Here is a 16,840-nt window from a genome sequence, read left to right on the forward strand (position 1 = left end):
GGTGGAAATGGAAGCAGGTAAAACAAAAAAGTTAATCATGTAATCTCAGAATATTCTACAATGAAACTGATCCAGAAATTTGAAATAAGAGAGTTAGGAAATGTTTGATTCAAAGCTAAATTGCTAACAATTTCTAAGAACTGTTTGCATTCCCTATATTTAAAAATCAAACACGTCCCCACAGTTCGAAAGAACTGCAAAGACTGTGTAAAATATGACATGATGGCCACATTATGCTTTCACTTGTTACTGCCTGGCTGACTGTGCTACCTGAGGAGAGCATGACCCAAGAAAATGCACCAAGCCTACTGGGCACATATGGGTCATGCCCATGGGCTATGATGGGGAATTCACCACCACTGACATTGTGAGGCCTAAATTTTGATATCAGTGATCTAGATTTAAACAGAAAACAAAAATATCCAGTTACCACCTTCCTAATCAAAGACATATTTATAAAAAGTTCAAATATATACACAGAGATGGCAGGAGACATTTCATTCCAAGGTCTGCAAAATAGGAGTCAACCTGTCAGCCCAGAATGAATTGGTGGGCTCTGGCATGTTAGAATTTGTTGCAGGATACCTTTGCCCAGATATTGTTTTACTTATTTTTGTCAATTCAAAAATATATTTAAGTGGCATTCAAATTGAATTTTGCAGAGACCCTGAAGCATGTCTCTAGACCATTCCACAGAACATAATGTATGTACCCCTGTTCTAAAAGTATTAGCGAACTTCAAAAGTTTACGAAAAAATAGAATTAAGGGCCAGCCCCGTGGCTCACTAGGGAGAGTGCGGTGCTGGTAGCGCTGAGGCTGCGGGTTCGGATCCTATATAGGAATGGCTGATGCGCTCACTGGCTGAGCGTGGTGCAGATGACACCATGCCAAGGGTTGCAATCCCCTTACCGGTCAGAAAAAAAAAAATAGAATTAAAAGATAATACCAGTCTTTCTATGAACTTTTTGAAGATTTTTCAGATATTGGAGTGGGAGGGAAGCTAAAGAAAGAAAATGCTTCCCAAATGTACTGCAAAGAGTAAGGTTTTGCTGTAAATGTGGAGGTAGAGCAAGGATGCACCCTTTCAAGGAGACAACTAGAGGGAATGAGACTGGGCTGGTGTCAGAAATCATTGCTTAAGGCTCCAGTAAAGATGAAGTACGTGTGTCTCTTGTTTTCTGTTATGTGTTTCATTCCATTGCTGTCCTTGGGAGAATAGTCATGATTAATTCTTCCTGAGCACTTACTTCAGGCCAGGCACTGTTCTAAGTACCTAACATGAATTAACTCACTTAATCCTTACGACAATCCTAGGAGGCAGGCTCTCTTGGAGACAAGAGATTCTTGGCATCCTGGATTCTGGAGCCAAACTCAGGGTCCCATTGGGGGATTCCAGAATGTGGGACTCCATCCAGCCTCACTGAGGAGCTGAATTAAAGAGGCAGGGAGAGATATATTCTGTCATGCATGCCCTAAGATGGAAAGCCCTGAAAAAATTGGTGGAGAAATGTCTTGTTTAAATAAAATTTCACAGGAAGGAGAGTAGAGATAACCCTTGGAAAATGGGATCAGTTTCCCTTGAGTGATCTCATTTTTGCCCAGCTTTTTCCTCTCTCCCTTGATCTTGAGGCTAAGGGATGAGGGTGGCCTAAGAGAGGGCCTGAGAGAAGGAGCACAGGGAGGAGCAGCAAGGGAGGGAGAGTGGGAGGAGTCTGTGGTGGAGACTCTCTGGCCTCTTGGCCCTGGGGAAGGCACACCAGGGCTGGGGCTATTCTTCTCACCAGCTTTGCCTTTCTGTGTGTCTGTGTCTAGGAGTAACGGTGCAAGCGCTTTCCACGGTTCCCATCATGTTTAGCTACTGGGTGAGTGTGAAACCTCAAACCATCTTCTTGGTGGTGAAGGCTGTGTCCAGCTCCCCAGCAAGTAGACAGATGCCTCAAGTCTAGCCATTGGTCCCACCAAGCCCCTCAAACACACACACACACAACTGTCCTCCCCTTTAGAAATCAGCAGGGTCCCTCAGCCTCGCAAATGGCAGTGTCCCCTCCCAGTCCTGTCTTCTTAGCCATGTCATTGGTCCCATACAGTAGGCAGTTGTCACATGTTGCTATGTGACTCTCTTTAAAGTGCAGTGCAGTTCTAGACCCAGCCTTGATCGCCACTAGAACTTACCCATCTCATGACTCATTCCTGCAATGCCTTGCTGGGGAACTGACAAGCCAATTTATTCTGAGATGAGAATGATTTTGAGGTGGGAATGATAATCATGGTCTAATATGTTACCTCTCCCAGGGAAATATACAATTCAAAAGAGGGGTCCTGGAGTTAAATGCCTTTCCCCAACTGAATAAATCTCCAGCCCTAAAAGTTTCAGACATGATTTCCCATCTGTGGAAATTTTTGTACATAGCTTGGAGCACACTAAGTACTTGCTCAACCAAGCAGATATTCACTCACATTGTGACTTAAGAGCGATATAAATACCACCTGCCCACATATACTTCCCCCACCTCATAAATCCAGTATTAAGTGATTTAGTCCTTATCTTTTCCTGTGATTAGATTCACTACTTAAAATAAAGTGCCCTAAGACCTCAATATACCTAAATTTATCAGATTGGGTACCACTGTAACTGGACAACTGGAATTGCAAGAGAGTGCCAAATTCCTGGCAGCAGGGTGATGTTGAAAGGAAAGAAAATGTAAAGAAGGGAAAGTTAGGGCAACTGAAAGCAAACCTCGTCTGCCTCAGCATTTTGCTGAGGCCAGTCCTGAGTGTCACAGCTAACAGAAAGGAGGACAGGCAGGGATCAGAGAGGCCCGTGAGCCAGCCTGGCATCCCTCAAGAAGGTGTGGGGGGTGGGGGCCGAAATCTGTCTGCACTGGGCAGTGGCCCACTGTCATTCCATCTTTAGTGTCAGGATACCAAGCCCAGTAATTGTGTCCATCCCTTCTGATTCTAGCCTCGATTTTTCCAAGTAATCAGGAATATAATAGCTTTCTTTGCTTTTACAAAGATTGGCTTCCGGGTCTTCTGTGGCCAGTGCCTTTCTCAATCTGTACCTCAGTTTTCTGAGAGGTAAAGCCAGTGAGAATGTGCTGTTCAGAGTAAATGTCTAAAGAAGTAGGTTTTGAATGACGTGGTTTTCCCTCCCTTTCTCCACCAGGCCAAACCTCAGGACACTTTAGACCTGTGCCAACTTTTAAATGACGACCTAGCCACCACCGTTGCAAGACACCCCAGAAGGTTTGTGGGTCTGGGGACATTGCCCATGCAGGCCCCCGAGCTGGCCATCAAGGAGATGGAGCGCTGTGTGAAGGAGCTGGGCTTTCCAGGGGTCCAGATTGGCTCCCACATCAACGAGTGGGACCTGAACTCCCAGGAACTCATCCCCGTCTTCGCAGTGAGTACACGGTGCTTGCTCAGTCAAGGTGCAGCAGACACAGAAGGCCTAGCAGGGCAGGCACCATGCCGGGGGCTGGTGGGGAGAAGATGAAGCCACCACCCCATTGGGAGTCAGGGAGAGATGCCTATGGGTATCAGAGGGTAGCAGAGTTGCAAACAGCCCCCTAAAAGGGAGTGGGCCATTCTACAGAGGAGGGAAGGCTGGAAATGCTTCCTAGGCCAGCCCTAAGCAACCACCATTATAGCACATTTCATATGGCTTTTTTACTTGCATATATGTTAATGAAATTAGAATTCTATTACATATGTGATTTCATATCCTAATTGAGAATTTCCAACCTAAATGAAAATTCTCTTAATGTGTGATTTTTACATAACTGCAGAATATTCCAATATAGGCATATGTTTTGGTTAATTTAACCAAACCTCAATTAAGATATTTTTAAAGCCATATATTTTGAAGATGCATTATAAAAATACATAATGAAAAATACTGCCATGAAAATGTTAACATTTGATGAAACTAGATGGTTAGTACATAGACGTTCATTGTATTATTATTTATACTTTCTATATTTAAAATCTTTCATAATAAAATGTTTTCAGAAATTCAGTGCCATCCATTTCTGAAGTATCCAATGTCAAGTGTCCATACTCCCATAGTCCTCTCTACCTGTCTTCCTCTTCCTCTACTTTCTGTTCTTTCTGGAACTAAATCTGCACTCCTCAGTACCAGGATTCAAGACACATAATTCATTACTCAATTGCATTTTTTAATTTCTTCCTCCCTTCCTATGATTATAGTAGTATTGTTTTCTATTATTTTCATTGTAAATGCAAAATCTTTAATAATGAATTAAGTAGATGTTTGTGGACTCACCAGGCACTGCAATCACTGATCATTTATTTATATAATATTTATTGAACTCTACATGCAAAAATTGTTCCATGTTTGTATCTATGGCGACTGTCCACCAATTGGGGGATTGCCTGTTAAACTGCCTCCTAATGACTTGAAAGATTTAATGTTTCTATAAATATTGAACTCCCTGAAGCTTATTGGCTGCAGTGGCTTAGCTGATGCAATGAATGTTTTCTAGAAACTTTAATGAGCTTTGAAATAGGATTTATTTACTTGTACATCCAAGTTGTTTCAGTGCAGTGGGAGTGAGACTTCAGTGGCAAGTCATTTTGTTATTCATTGGTATTGGGTTTATGAATTACCAAGGGGCTCAGAAAGCAACAGCAGCCAGCTGGGGTCCACATGAATATTTTCATTTGTGTGACTAGTCGACCCATCAATCATTCTAACTAGGCTGTTTGTGGGGCTGCCAGTCTCTGAGGGGATTCAGGAGCACACATCCGGCCCCAGTTGACTCATGATGTCCTGGGGTTGACAGCACATTTATTTCGTTAGCAAAGCTTGCCTGCCTCTCTTCTCTCTCTATCTTGTGTCAGTAACGTGCTGAAACAAATGAGAGGAATTACCTTGAGGCAAGTTGCCTTTGTCATTTCTAGGTAAGCCTGTGCTCCAGAATGTCTGACTGTCCCCGGTATCTCCTAGAACTCCCTTCTTAGTGACTGAACCCAATTATACATGCTCAGGTCAGTTTTTCAGACAAACATGTTTTTCAGAAAAACACAGTTTTTCAAACAAAAATGACTTTGTTACCAGCATGAGGCAGATAAAGTAGTAGTGCCAGACTGTCTGACTCTACTATTTATCAGCCACAAGACCTGAGTAAGTTACTTAGCCTCTATCTGCCTTAGTTTCCCTCTTGGTAAAATGAGGGTAATAAGAGTGCTCATCTCATAAAGGATTAAACTAGTTAATAATTATAAAATTCTTATAACAGCTTTGGCACATGGTAAATTCTCAGTTACTGTTAGTTATGATTTTGAGAATACAGGTGACTTCTTTTTATGTCCTCTACATGCCTTGGATATAAAAGATTTTAAAAATGTTAATTTGAATTGAATAGAAATGAACCAACATAGGCACATAGAATAAAGTTTTATCCTAATGAGGAGTCAAATCCCACTGAGATACCATGATCATGTGCCTTTGCCAAGCCCAGACCATCCTGAGAAGCTGATATTCTCTTTCCAGTCTGTGTCCATTATCAGAAACCAATTAGCTCCTCTCCCTTCAAAAGGCTTATCTCTCTCCAGCTCCCCAGAACTTGTTGAATTAGAAATCCTTTCTTCAGTTTACCTGCCACTTCCAGAGTCCTCTGTTGTCTCAGAATTGTTTTTCCATTTGAAAAATGCTTATGCGCACAAGTCACATTGCATCAGCCTGGTTAGCACAAATATTTACGTATAAAGGTAGGATGAGTCACTCCAGCACCCCAATATATTTGGAAAGTAAATGTCCTAAGGAAAATCTGTTTTGAATCTTGATAAGCACTAATATTCAATGCCTGTTGAAGGAACTTATTTTCATTAAACATTTTGTTGAACAAAGGCCATTCCATCCAGATGGTATTTCCATTTCCCAGAAAGCCCTGGAGCAGGTTTGACCACAACATTCACCTCAGTACCTGCCTCGTTGAGGCACTGAGAGCTCTTTCCTCTCTGAGGTCATCTCATTTACAGCAGACTATTAGGGGCTCAGCTGGGCTCCCGAGGCTGTGAGTGCCTGTAGATTCCAGCAATTCCTCCCCACACCCCCAATGTTGGGCTCTGAGTGGCCATTTGGCTTGGGTCAGGCCACCCTGCCCAGCCCAGCCCTGAGCCCCAGCTCCCAGTGTATCACCTCCGTACTTTCCACAGCCACAGGTTTCCAAATGAGGGAAAGGGGAGAGCACAGTGCCCTGACTCCAAGAATACAATCTCAGCAGTCCTTCCAAAAGAGTGGGCCAAGTAGAAGCCAGCAGGAAAAATTTCCTTTACATTTGAAGTGTAGGATGAGTTCTTGATCATTTTGCTCTCAGCCAAAATGGCTGAATGATGGATGTTTCCTGTGACTTGTTTTGCCAAACAATATATTAAATTTATCAACCTTAATAGTAAATCTACCAACCCCCTTTGCTAATTCTAAGTGTCCTCTTTATTTTCCAAGCAGGAGCAGAATCTGTCAATGACTCTTTTATATAGATCAAGAAACAACTTCAGAAGTAATTTAGTTTATTTATTCAGATCAATATAGACTCAGAGTAAAGCATTTTCCCTAAAACAGTGCCTTGTATTTGCTGGCTCATCCAAATCTCTCTCTCTTTCATTGCTTCTTTGAAGGCAGCTGAAAGGCTGAACTGTTGCCTGTTTGTGCATCCCTGGGACATGCAGATGGATGGACGGATGGCCAAATACTGGCTCCCTTGGCTCGTAGGTTTGTGTCAGCTTGGGGTCCAGAACAGAGGACTAACTCTTGAATTTTTCCAAACATCTGTGGAACCCTATTATATCAAAGAGAGAAAGTATAAATAATTAAAAAGATTGTGAGTAACAGCAACTATCACTTATTGATAATTAGATAAGTGATGTATACATTACTCATTTAATTTTAATCATGTCCAATACGATTGCAAATAAATCATACCGTAAATAAATCACATATTTAACCTAAGTGGTTGACATCGTAATGACCATTTTACAGATGGAGAAACTGAGTCGTGGAGTGGTTAGATAAGGTGTCCAAATCATACAGTTAATAAGTGAAAATGGAGTTTACACGGATCTGTCTGACTCCAAAGCCACCTTGCTACACAGATTCCCAAAGAGGCTCCAAAAAAAAAGCAACCATGCCTGCCTAGCAGATTTTTTAGAGGCTGATAATAGCATCAGCTCTTACAAATGAGGACCGTGGAATTACAAGTACAAGGTCAACTTCTACCACCCAAGGATATGAAGCCTTAGATTCTAGATGAACCAGGCTTTCAATTTTCCTGTTATGTGCCCCTCTCTTCTGCCCTTTGCCTCCTGCACTATTTATTCATTCATTGTTCCACATGAAGGTAAGGGAACTGGAGAGAGGAGAAACCTACATTTGGCCTGTCCAATCTCTCATGATCAGTCCAGATAAGAAGAGATGAAGAACAGGTGTGAATTCTGGAGCTACAAGTGAAAATTGCAGCTCATCTACAAACCCAAAGGAAATTGGGTCCCCAAAGGAGAAGTGCTGGACTTTTTTGGGGGGGTGACCATTATCCATCCCCTCCCCAGCCCAGTTAGTAAAATTAGTAATTATGGAGTAATCAAAATGGCAACCACCATGAAGAATTAAATGAAGCCAACATAGTAGATGTCAAAAACTAAATTTCAGTACCAGCTTAGTCTCTATTTCACTGTGTAGCTTGTAGCAATCACTTTACCTTCTTGGGCCCCTCATTCCTCATCTGTCAAATGAGAGAGCTGGTCTAGATTCCTTTGGATGTCTCTTTCTGCTCTGACATTTTATATGCTCCTGTGTTTGCTGTTGGAGACCAAAGTATTTAGTAAGGCAGCTTCCCACCCATCCCCCACCAAATTCTTGAGCAAAAATTGGTAGGAATAGATAACCTAACAGGCCCAGTACAGTCCAGCTTCAAAGAAAATCTCATTCTGATTTCACAAAATTTTGACAAGTCCCATAAACTTCTTTATATTGCAACTTCCCACATGAAAAAGAGAAGAGAGCATTTGCATGTAGAGTCATTTCATCATTCATTTGTGCAACACATATATATTGATCTCCTCCAGTATGCCAGGCCCTGTACTAGGCACTGAGGTTATAGACATGAACAAAATCTGCCTTCATGGAGCTTATGTTCTAGCTAGAGGAAAGAGATGATAAACAAGTACACAGATCTCAAACAAACAGTCTAATTTCTGGATTTTATTCTGGGCGCAAAGGTGGTCATTAGTGGATTGGAAGATTCCCAGCGGGAAGGGTCATAATCCGATTCATGTTGTAAATGTAACTTTGGCTCCCGTATGGAGAATGGACTGTGGGGTTATGGTTCAAATAATTAATGAAAAGTAGAATCACAGCACCAGAAACAAGTGGTGCTGTCTATCCCCATCTTCAGGAAGCTGTGCCCACAAACCACTCCCCGATGAATATTAATCCATCATACTTCCAGAACTCCCAGGAGGCCCGGGATCCAGGAGTAACTCTGCCATAATGAGCATCTGGTGAAACCCCACTTGGCAGGTTGGAGAGTTAGGCTTCCCCAGAAGGTGCAGGGCAGTCGGAGATTTCTGAGTCATGGTCTAGAAAGCAGTCAGCCGTCTGGCAATGTAGCATGGACTGGCTCCTTGGGGGTGAAGGCATCAGACATGGACCAGCTGCTTCTTCTGGGAGCACAAAGTACTTGAAATAATTTATTTTAATCCAGTTATTTTCAACCTCAGCAAAGAATTGGCAGGAATAATAATAATAGTTAATAATTAGTGAGCACTTACAAGTGCCAGAAACTGTCCACTCAATCCTCAAAACGACCCACTGGAAGGACCTAACCAGTACTATTACCATCTGACAGATGAAGAAATTGAGACACTGAGAGGCAACTAATACTTGTTGAGCACCTCCAGTATGAAGTTCTGGCCATCTGCTGACATCATCATTTGCAAGGCTCCACAACAGCCTTGCAAGATGGGCAACACAGGGGCACTAAATAACTTGTCAAAGGCCAGGAGACAGAACATTGGAGGATCTAAGGTTCGGCTCAGATTCCCTGCATTCTTCTTGCCCCATTGCCTCCGAAGCTGAAGTTGAGGGAATCAGGATAAAAGCCAGGTCCTCTGGCTCCTCAACTCTTCCTAGCCATTAGAAGACTCTCCCTGCAAGTGGCAAATAGGAATCTAGAGATGGTTCTCCTTGTCATAGTAATGGCCTGTATATAGCCAAACCATGCTGGGACACAGGGGCCTTATGTCTCTTAGCACTGACAGTTCTCCAGCCATATGCTGTTGTTCCCCAGCCATTAACATCGCTGAGCTTCTGAACCTTGTTAACTATTTTCTCTTTTAGGAATGCCAACAGAGACCACCATGGCCATTTGTTCCATGATCATGGGTGGAGTGTTTGAGAAGTTTCCTAAACTGAAAGTGTGTTTCGCACATGGAGGTGAGAACCTATCAGTATTAGTCAGCTCAGGATGCCATAACAAAATGCGACAGACTGGGTGGATTAAACAACAGAAATTTGTTTTCTCACAGTTCTGGAGGGTAGAAGTCCAAGATCAAGGTCTTGGAATGGTTGGTTTCTAATGAGGTCTCTCATCCCAGCTTGTAGAATGGCTGCCTTCTGGCTGTCTTCTCACACAGCCCTTCCTCTACAGGAGGGAGGGTGGGGAAGAAAGTGAGATTTGGTGTCTCTTCTTCCTCTTATAAGCACATCAGCCCTGTTGGATTAGGGCCCTACGTTATGGCCTCATGTAACCCTAATTACCTTCTTAAAGGTCCTTTTTCCAAATACAGTCCCATTGGGGGTTAGGGCTTCAACATGAATTTTGGAGGGATACGATTCAGTCCATAACAGGCTTCCAGCCATCATTCTAGTCATATGATGGCTTGGGGACCAAGCTTCATTTTTATAGGCAAGTTTAGTTTGGTTAGCACAGTTTTTGTTTTATTTGGTTTTATATTTTATTCAAACCCCTCCAGTCAGACCATGAGCTCTCCAATCTGCAATAGTCCTACCATCCTCCATTGTTTACAAATAGGCCTATTTCTTTTATTTACATTGCCTACCTGGTCCCTGTGGGTAATTGAGTTTGTTACTCTTGGACACACACATTCACACACACACAAAATATCAAACTGTACTCGTATAGGTGTTCTCCTTTTTCTTCTCAACAACTTGGAAAGAAATAAATTCCATGTCAATAAATGCAGAGCTCCATTGTTTTTGATGGCTTCATGCATGACATTACATTTATGGACGTGCCATTATAATTCAGACATTCCCCAACTGAAAGGTTGTCTTGGTATTTTGCTATTATAACCACGCTACATTTGAAAACCTTGACCACGTATCTTTATATGCTTGTTTTCTCTCTTTAGGATAAAATTCTCAAGTCTGAATTTCTAGATGAGTTAATGTCATTCCTTCTGGGTCAACTCCCAACATTTGGAACCCAGTAGCTTCTTTGTAATTGCTGTCAATCAGTTGGGCTACATTTTCTCCTCCATTCATACAACATCAGGACTGAAAGGAATCCTTTCCCATCAATATCAGCCCCTCACTAATGGATTTTACTTGCAGGTGGTACCTTCCCTTTCACAGTGGGAAGAATTTCCCATGGATTCAGCATGCGCCCAGATCTTTGTGCCCAGGACAATCCAACTAATCCAAAGAAATACCTTGGTTCCTTTTACACGGACTCTTTGGTTCATGATCCTCTGTCCCTCAAGCTGTTAACAGATGTCATAGGAAAGGTAAGCTGGATCTGCCATTGGATGGCTTATGGGGAGTAGAATGCTGAATCAGCAACCACTTACTTGGCTTCCCTCAGAAAAAAGAATGGAAGAAAAGGAATTAGAAGAAAGGAGAGGGACAGTCAGATTTGGGACTAGGCTTGTTTGCACAGGGCGGATTCTCTCCAGGGCCTCCCTCAACATAAAGTGTATACCACCAGGGAACCATTATACATGCCAGAGAAATCCCAGATAATCCACATGGCTGGGAATTTCCCCCCAGATCATCTCCTCTTCCTTAGGGACATTTCTATAACCATCCAAAATGACATTTGGCAATGTGGTAAGCAGGAAAGACCCACCAGTTTTGAAGTCCAATTGACTTGGGTTAAAATCCTGGCTCTATCTCTTACTAATTGGGAAAATTTCTAACACAACTGTCCTCATCTACTAAATGGAGAAAACTGGAACTTTAACGAGGGGAAAAATGCAGGACTGAGAAATAGCACTGGACAGGGAGCCAGGGGAAGATGATGAAGGGCCTTATATACCATGTCCTGAAATTTCTTCCTGGAGTAATTTAGCCTTCATTTTGAAAATGATTTTTTCATTTGATCAAAAGACCAGCACAGTGGTACTTTAAGCCCCACAAGAAGAAGTCTTTTCTCTGTCGTGGTCTGCTAGCAGATCTCCCTGTTGATAGTACGTTAACCTTTAATTATTCCTTAAAAAATCTAATTCAGCAAGTTAGGCAATTTTTAGGGCAAAGGCCAGTGTGAATTAGTGAAAAGTCTGAAATATTTAGTATTTCAATTCTGTTTTATTACTTACAGATATCTATATAAGATTTCCCAATTTTCCCAAGGAAAATATCTCTGGGGTTTTCTAAAATTATACAGACATATTCAAAGATTTGCAAAATTGTACTTCAGTCAAGATTAGAGTTGATACCTCCTGTACGTGCCTAATCTCATCTGATCTCGGAAGCTAAGCAGGGTTGGGCCTGGTTAGTACTTGGATGGGAGATTAGACCTGAAAGTTTTTAAAATCTTGTTTAACAGAAAGAGAGGTTTCTCATCTGGAAGTTGCATGTAGTGTTCTATCTCCAGAATGGATACTTAATCTCACTTTAACACTGTTTCTCAGGTTTGAGAAAATAATATTCTAGTTTGGTAATAAATTATGTGGTTGAGCTGTGTCTCTGAGCCATCCAGCTTTTGTGTTGTCCCTGCAGAGATGGGTGTTTAGCAATTAGTTGTGACTGTTGATTGTTTTGGGTTTAGATGGAGGATGATGGAGAGGTACGTAAGTAGAAGATTACAAAGAGGAAAAGCTGAAGGACTTTGTGAGCTCTGGATTTTGAGCAATGGTAATGGATGAGGGAAAGAAAGAAAGTGAAATGGAATTGCAGAAAGGGTCGTTCTCATGTTCCATCAAGGCTAGTATCCCCTAGTATTCTTGGAAATGGAAATGCCAGGAGAAAACGCCCTTGGCAAATACAAACCCATCTTCTGAGGGCTACCATCAGCAGTGAGGGATACTATCAGCACCTTCAAACGGCACCCAGTGCAATACACATTGGCCAGGGGGCCAGAGCAGAAGAGGAAGAAGCATAGCAAACACCTCATGGTAACCAGTGGATAGACTGGTTAGTGAGCACATGCGAGTGCACCCCTATTAAGGGCCCTTAGGAAAACTCAGAGGGCATTTTCCAAAGTTAGTGGTGCTGAGATCTTGCATTCAAACTGTGAAGGCCTGAGCTATTATAATTTGGGCATCAAAAGCAAATGTGACCTCATTTTATGTGACCTCACAGGCTGGTAAATCCAGGACAAGAAGCAGTATATATTAATAATTTAGGATTTTCTTTAAAATATTAATGCTTCCTCATTCTAGTTAAGTTCACATTAGCAAATTCTTTTTCAAAAACAATTCCCAAATCAGAATGGCTGAGGAAAGTCCTAACAGGACATATGGTTTAGAGAGCAAACTGTGCAGATTCGAGCAGAAAAACAGAATGATGTGGAGGAAGGTCTCTAGGAAAGAAAAAAATGGAACTGGAGGATGATTTGGTGTATTTGATAGTTGGAAACAATTATTGCCAGACATTTAACAGAACTGTTGATGCATCAGGAACAAATAAGCCATACATACAGACAAAATTAAGCAATGAAAGAAAAGGAAATAACTCCAAGAAAACAAAAATCTGCATGATGGCAGATAATCATTGTATATTACTTGAAACATGAGTGAATAATATTTATAGTCATAATAGTATAAATGCTAAGTACTGGTTTAACTGAAAATTGCAATTCTATTGGGAAAATGGAGAAGTAGAGGTAAAGAAATTCTCAATGACCATAATGGGAAATCAGCAAATACTCCCTGAAGCTAATAAATCAAATAACAATAGAATAAGGTTATCATCTGCAAATATAAAAGTAATTATCAGAAGATGCAAGTTAAAAAGGTAAAAGTGGCTGCCTTGGGTGACAATAATTGGGAAAGAAGGCATAGGACTGCTTTTGGTAATAAAGATATTTTAGTGATAGTTGACTGTTTAACTACATATAAACATTACTTCGATAAACCAAAATTTTAAACAATATTTTAAGCAGAGATAGATATCATATGTAAAAGCCAAAACCATTATTGAGCACTTACTATTTCTAAAACACTGTGCTGTTTGGTCAAGAAGGATTTGAATTACATAATCTCTTGGCCCCCTTCCACCTTTAAAATTCTTTGCTTTTGAACAATGCCTACTCACACACTGCACCAGCACCTCAGGGCCTGCCCAGGGACCCAAGGCATGGAGAAGGGGACCAGACCCCCCTCCCACAACCAGGCACACCATGCCATTGCCTTGGGGCCTGCCTGGGGACCCAAGGCATGGAGAAGGGGACCAGACCCCCCTCCCACAACCAGGCACACCATGCCATTGCCTTGGGGCCTGCCTGGGGACCCAAGGCATGGAGAAGGGGACTGGACTCCCCTCCCACAACTAGACACACTGCCAGCGCTTCAGGGCCCTGTCTGGGGCATGGATCCAGGGATCAGACCCCCCACTCCCACAACCAGGCACACTGTGCCAGCACCTTGGGGCCCACTTGGGGACCTGAGGCATGGAGAAGGGGACTGGAACCCCCTCCCACAACCAGGCACACTGCACCAGCACCTCGGTGCCCACCCATGGACCTGAGGTATGGACTGGGGACTGGACCCCCCTCCCATAGACAGGCACACCATGCCAGTGCCTCAGGGCCTGCCCAGGGACCCGAGGTATAGAGCCAGGGACCAGACACTCTCCACAACCAGGGACACTGCCAGTGCCAAGGAGCATGCCATAAACATCACCTCCATGTAGGTGGCCGGCCACAGCCACCACAATAACCATGACTGCCTCAAAAGTGGCTAGATGCCACAACCACCACACAGATGGCCCACCAGCCACTGGAGTGCACTGACAAAAGAAGAGTCACCAGCAGAGATAAAGAAAAGAAGAGGATGTCTCTCTCCACAAAACCCATATCAGAGTGACAAAAGAAGCATCTGCTCTATGATAATATTGGGGGACCTGATCACACCTCTCAGCATTGGACAGATCATCTAGGCAACAAATCAACATAGTAACCATTATTCTTTGAGAAGGAGAGAAGAAATCTAGGGTAATTAGATGGGGGATGGGGAGAGATTGGACAAGGGGCATAAAGAATAATTAGGATTTGTAACAATGTATATGCTAGTAATATTGATTTGATTAACATATCTCAGTGTTGAACCCAAAAAATATGTATAATCAATTTTGATTCAATAAAAATTTTTTTAAAATAAAAATAAATAAACAATGCCTACTCATTTTTAAAGACAGATGCAAAGACTGTTAGTTATGTTTATCAGTCTATCACTGTAAAATATGAAAAAAGGAAAGCTTTATTGCCTCCCTATAGTAACATGACCATAGAAAATACACTCTATATAGGTAGACAGATTTTTGAGAGGTCATTCACTAGTTATGGTTATATCATAATTTTGGCTAGATCCTTTGGTAATCTATTACTACATAAGTAATTACCCCAAAACTTAGTGGCTTAAAACAATAAACATTTATTATCACTAATGGTCTCTCTGTGTAAGGAATTTAGGAACAGCTTAACTGGCTCAAGGTCTCTCAAGAGGTTGCAGGCAAGGTGTCAGTCAAGGCTACAGTCATCTGAAGGCTTGACTGGGGCTGAAGATTTGTTTCCAATGTGGTTTTTACCCATGACTTGCATGCTAGTACTAGGTTTAGTTCCTACCCAGGTGGGCCTCTCCACAGAGCTGCTTGAGTGTCCTCACAACATGGCAGCTGGCTTCCCCCAAGAATGAGTGATGAGAGAGAAATGGGGAGGGGTTATAGGAAGAGAGGGGAAGAGAGAAGGGGAGGGGGGAGGGGAGGGAGAAGAGGGGAGGGGCAGGGATAGGGAGAGGAAGAGAGGAGGTGAAGGGGAGAGAGAGAGCAAATGCACACTAGGCAGAAGCTAACCTTGTTATGACTTAGACTCAGAAGTCACATAGCATTCTTTCTGCCACATTTTATTCATTAGAAGCAAGTCACTAAATCTGGCCCACATTTAAGGGGAGTGAAATTAGATTCTACCTTTTGAAGAGAGGAGTATCAAAGAATTTAAAGACATAGTTTAAAACTACCACCATCCATCCTCTGGCCACAAATCATTTATATTCCTCCTAAATGCAAAATATGCTCATTCCTACCGAGACTGCCCCAAAAGTCTCATCTATTTAAGCATAATTTTTATTTTATTTTATATTTACAGAGTCATTTTTAAAGTCTAGGATCTCATTGTTTAAATGAATTTATGGACAACTCGTATACAGTTTCTCTCAATCTGAAGAACTGTGAACTAAAGAGACAAGTTCTTTTGCCCCCCATGCACTCAATATAAAATGGTGATACGGGAGGTTCAAAGGAGTCACTAATCACTAGCAAATCTGAAATCTATCAGGCACATTTTGGCAGTTCCTTGATGAGAACTCAAAGCATAGGAATAATTCACCATGGCTCTTGGTTCTACTCTCTGCCTTTTCCATGAAAGTTAGCCCGTGTTTGTGACTGAGCAGTTCTTACAGACTGCCTCATGCCTGTACAAGTTTTTGAGTTCGAAGGCTTCTTTTCATTTTGTTCTATCTGTTCCTTTCAGCCCAAACTTGAGATGTTTCTGCTAATACAATTCTCTTTTTAAAAAGTGTGAGTCTTTTATGAATCTTATTGTTTCCACCATTAGGCAAAAACCTTACCCACAAATCTTTGAGAAAAGCCCATCTCTACTTTGGGTTTCTGCTAAGGCTGCTGAGGGACAACACCCTTAAGCTTCCTAGAAGCCCTTATTGTTTGCCTGAATGGTTCTTTGAGGCACTGCCTAAGTCTTTTGAAGTCATAACAAAGATATTTTAGTCACATCATGGCTTCATTTTTAGACTACCTTTTTCTGATTGTGCCCTGGATTTAATCTTTGCTAGAAAACCATATCTCAATTTTAGCATTATTTGCCATTGCTATAAGCAATGCAAAAGAAGCCAGGCAGCACTTTCAGCATTTTATCTGGAAATTTCCTTAGCTATATCACCAGTTCATTGAATATATGTTCTACTTTGCAAATTACTGTAGATGATAGTATTGCTAAATTTTTTGCTACTATATAGCAAGGATCACCTCTCCTCTAGTTTCCAGTAACATTTTCCTCCTTCTCTCTTAAGCCCTTACTGCAGCCTTCTCATAGGCCATCAGGCTTCTAATAAATCTTTACAAGGACCTTTAGTTTTCCACCATTTTCAAGAGTATTCCAACTTCCTCCCACTAATCAGTTTCAAAGCCACTCCCACATTTTTAGGTTTTTGTTATGGCAGCACCCTACTTCCACGTACCAAACTCTGCATTAGTTATCTGTTGCTGCATAACAATTGACCTAAAACTTACTGGTTTAAAACAACAATGAACATTTATTGCCTCATTTATTTTCTCTGGTTCAGGAATTCAGGAACCACATGGCTGAGCAATTCTGGTTTAGGGTTTCTCCTGAGGTTCAATGAGAT

General features: G+C 41.9%; 1 protein-coding gene and 1 long non-coding RNA gene across 3 annotated transcripts in view; one reads left to right on the forward strand and one right to left on the reverse strand.

Annotated features, from left to right (window-relative positions):
* The window catches only part of ACMSD (aminocarboxymuconate semialdehyde decarboxylase), a 66,001-nt gene that overhangs the window by 28,214 nt on the left and 20,947 nt on the right, over positions 1-16,840 (forward strand). Inside the window, exons 4-8 of the mRNA XM_008583451.1 lie at positions 1,814-1,863; positions 3,168-3,404; positions 6,644-6,737; positions 9,360-9,455; positions 10,596-10,768. Of these exons, the coding sequence (XP_008581673.1) occupies positions 1,814-1,863; positions 3,168-3,404; positions 6,644-6,737; positions 9,360-9,455; positions 10,596-10,768 (650 nt within the window). The remainder of the gene's footprint in view (positions 1-1,813; positions 1,864-3,167; positions 3,405-6,643; positions 6,738-9,359; positions 9,456-10,595; positions 10,769-16,840) is intronic.
* LOC103599332 overlaps positions 6,718-16,840 on the reverse strand; it is a 40,123-nt gene continuing 30,000 nt past the window's right edge. The window contains exons 3-4 of one of the 2 annotated variants that reach the window (XR_551280.1): positions 10,694-10,835; positions 6,718-6,804 (exon numbers count right to left, since the gene is read on the reverse strand). This is a non-coding gene — a long non-coding RNA (uncharacterized LOC103599332). Of the gene's footprint in view, positions 6,805-10,693; positions 10,841-16,840 lie in introns of both variants that reach the window. The other variant, XR_551281.1, reaches the window with a different exon arrangement.

The sequence above is a fragment of the Galeopterus variegatus genome, unplaced genomic scaffold, assembly GCF_000696425.1.
Source record: "Galeopterus variegatus unplaced genomic scaffold, G_variegatus-3.0.2 Scaffold98, whole genome shotgun sequence".
In the NCBI taxonomy this organism is placed as follows: Eukaryota; Metazoa; Chordata; class Mammalia; order Dermoptera; family Cynocephalidae; genus Galeopterus; species Galeopterus variegatus.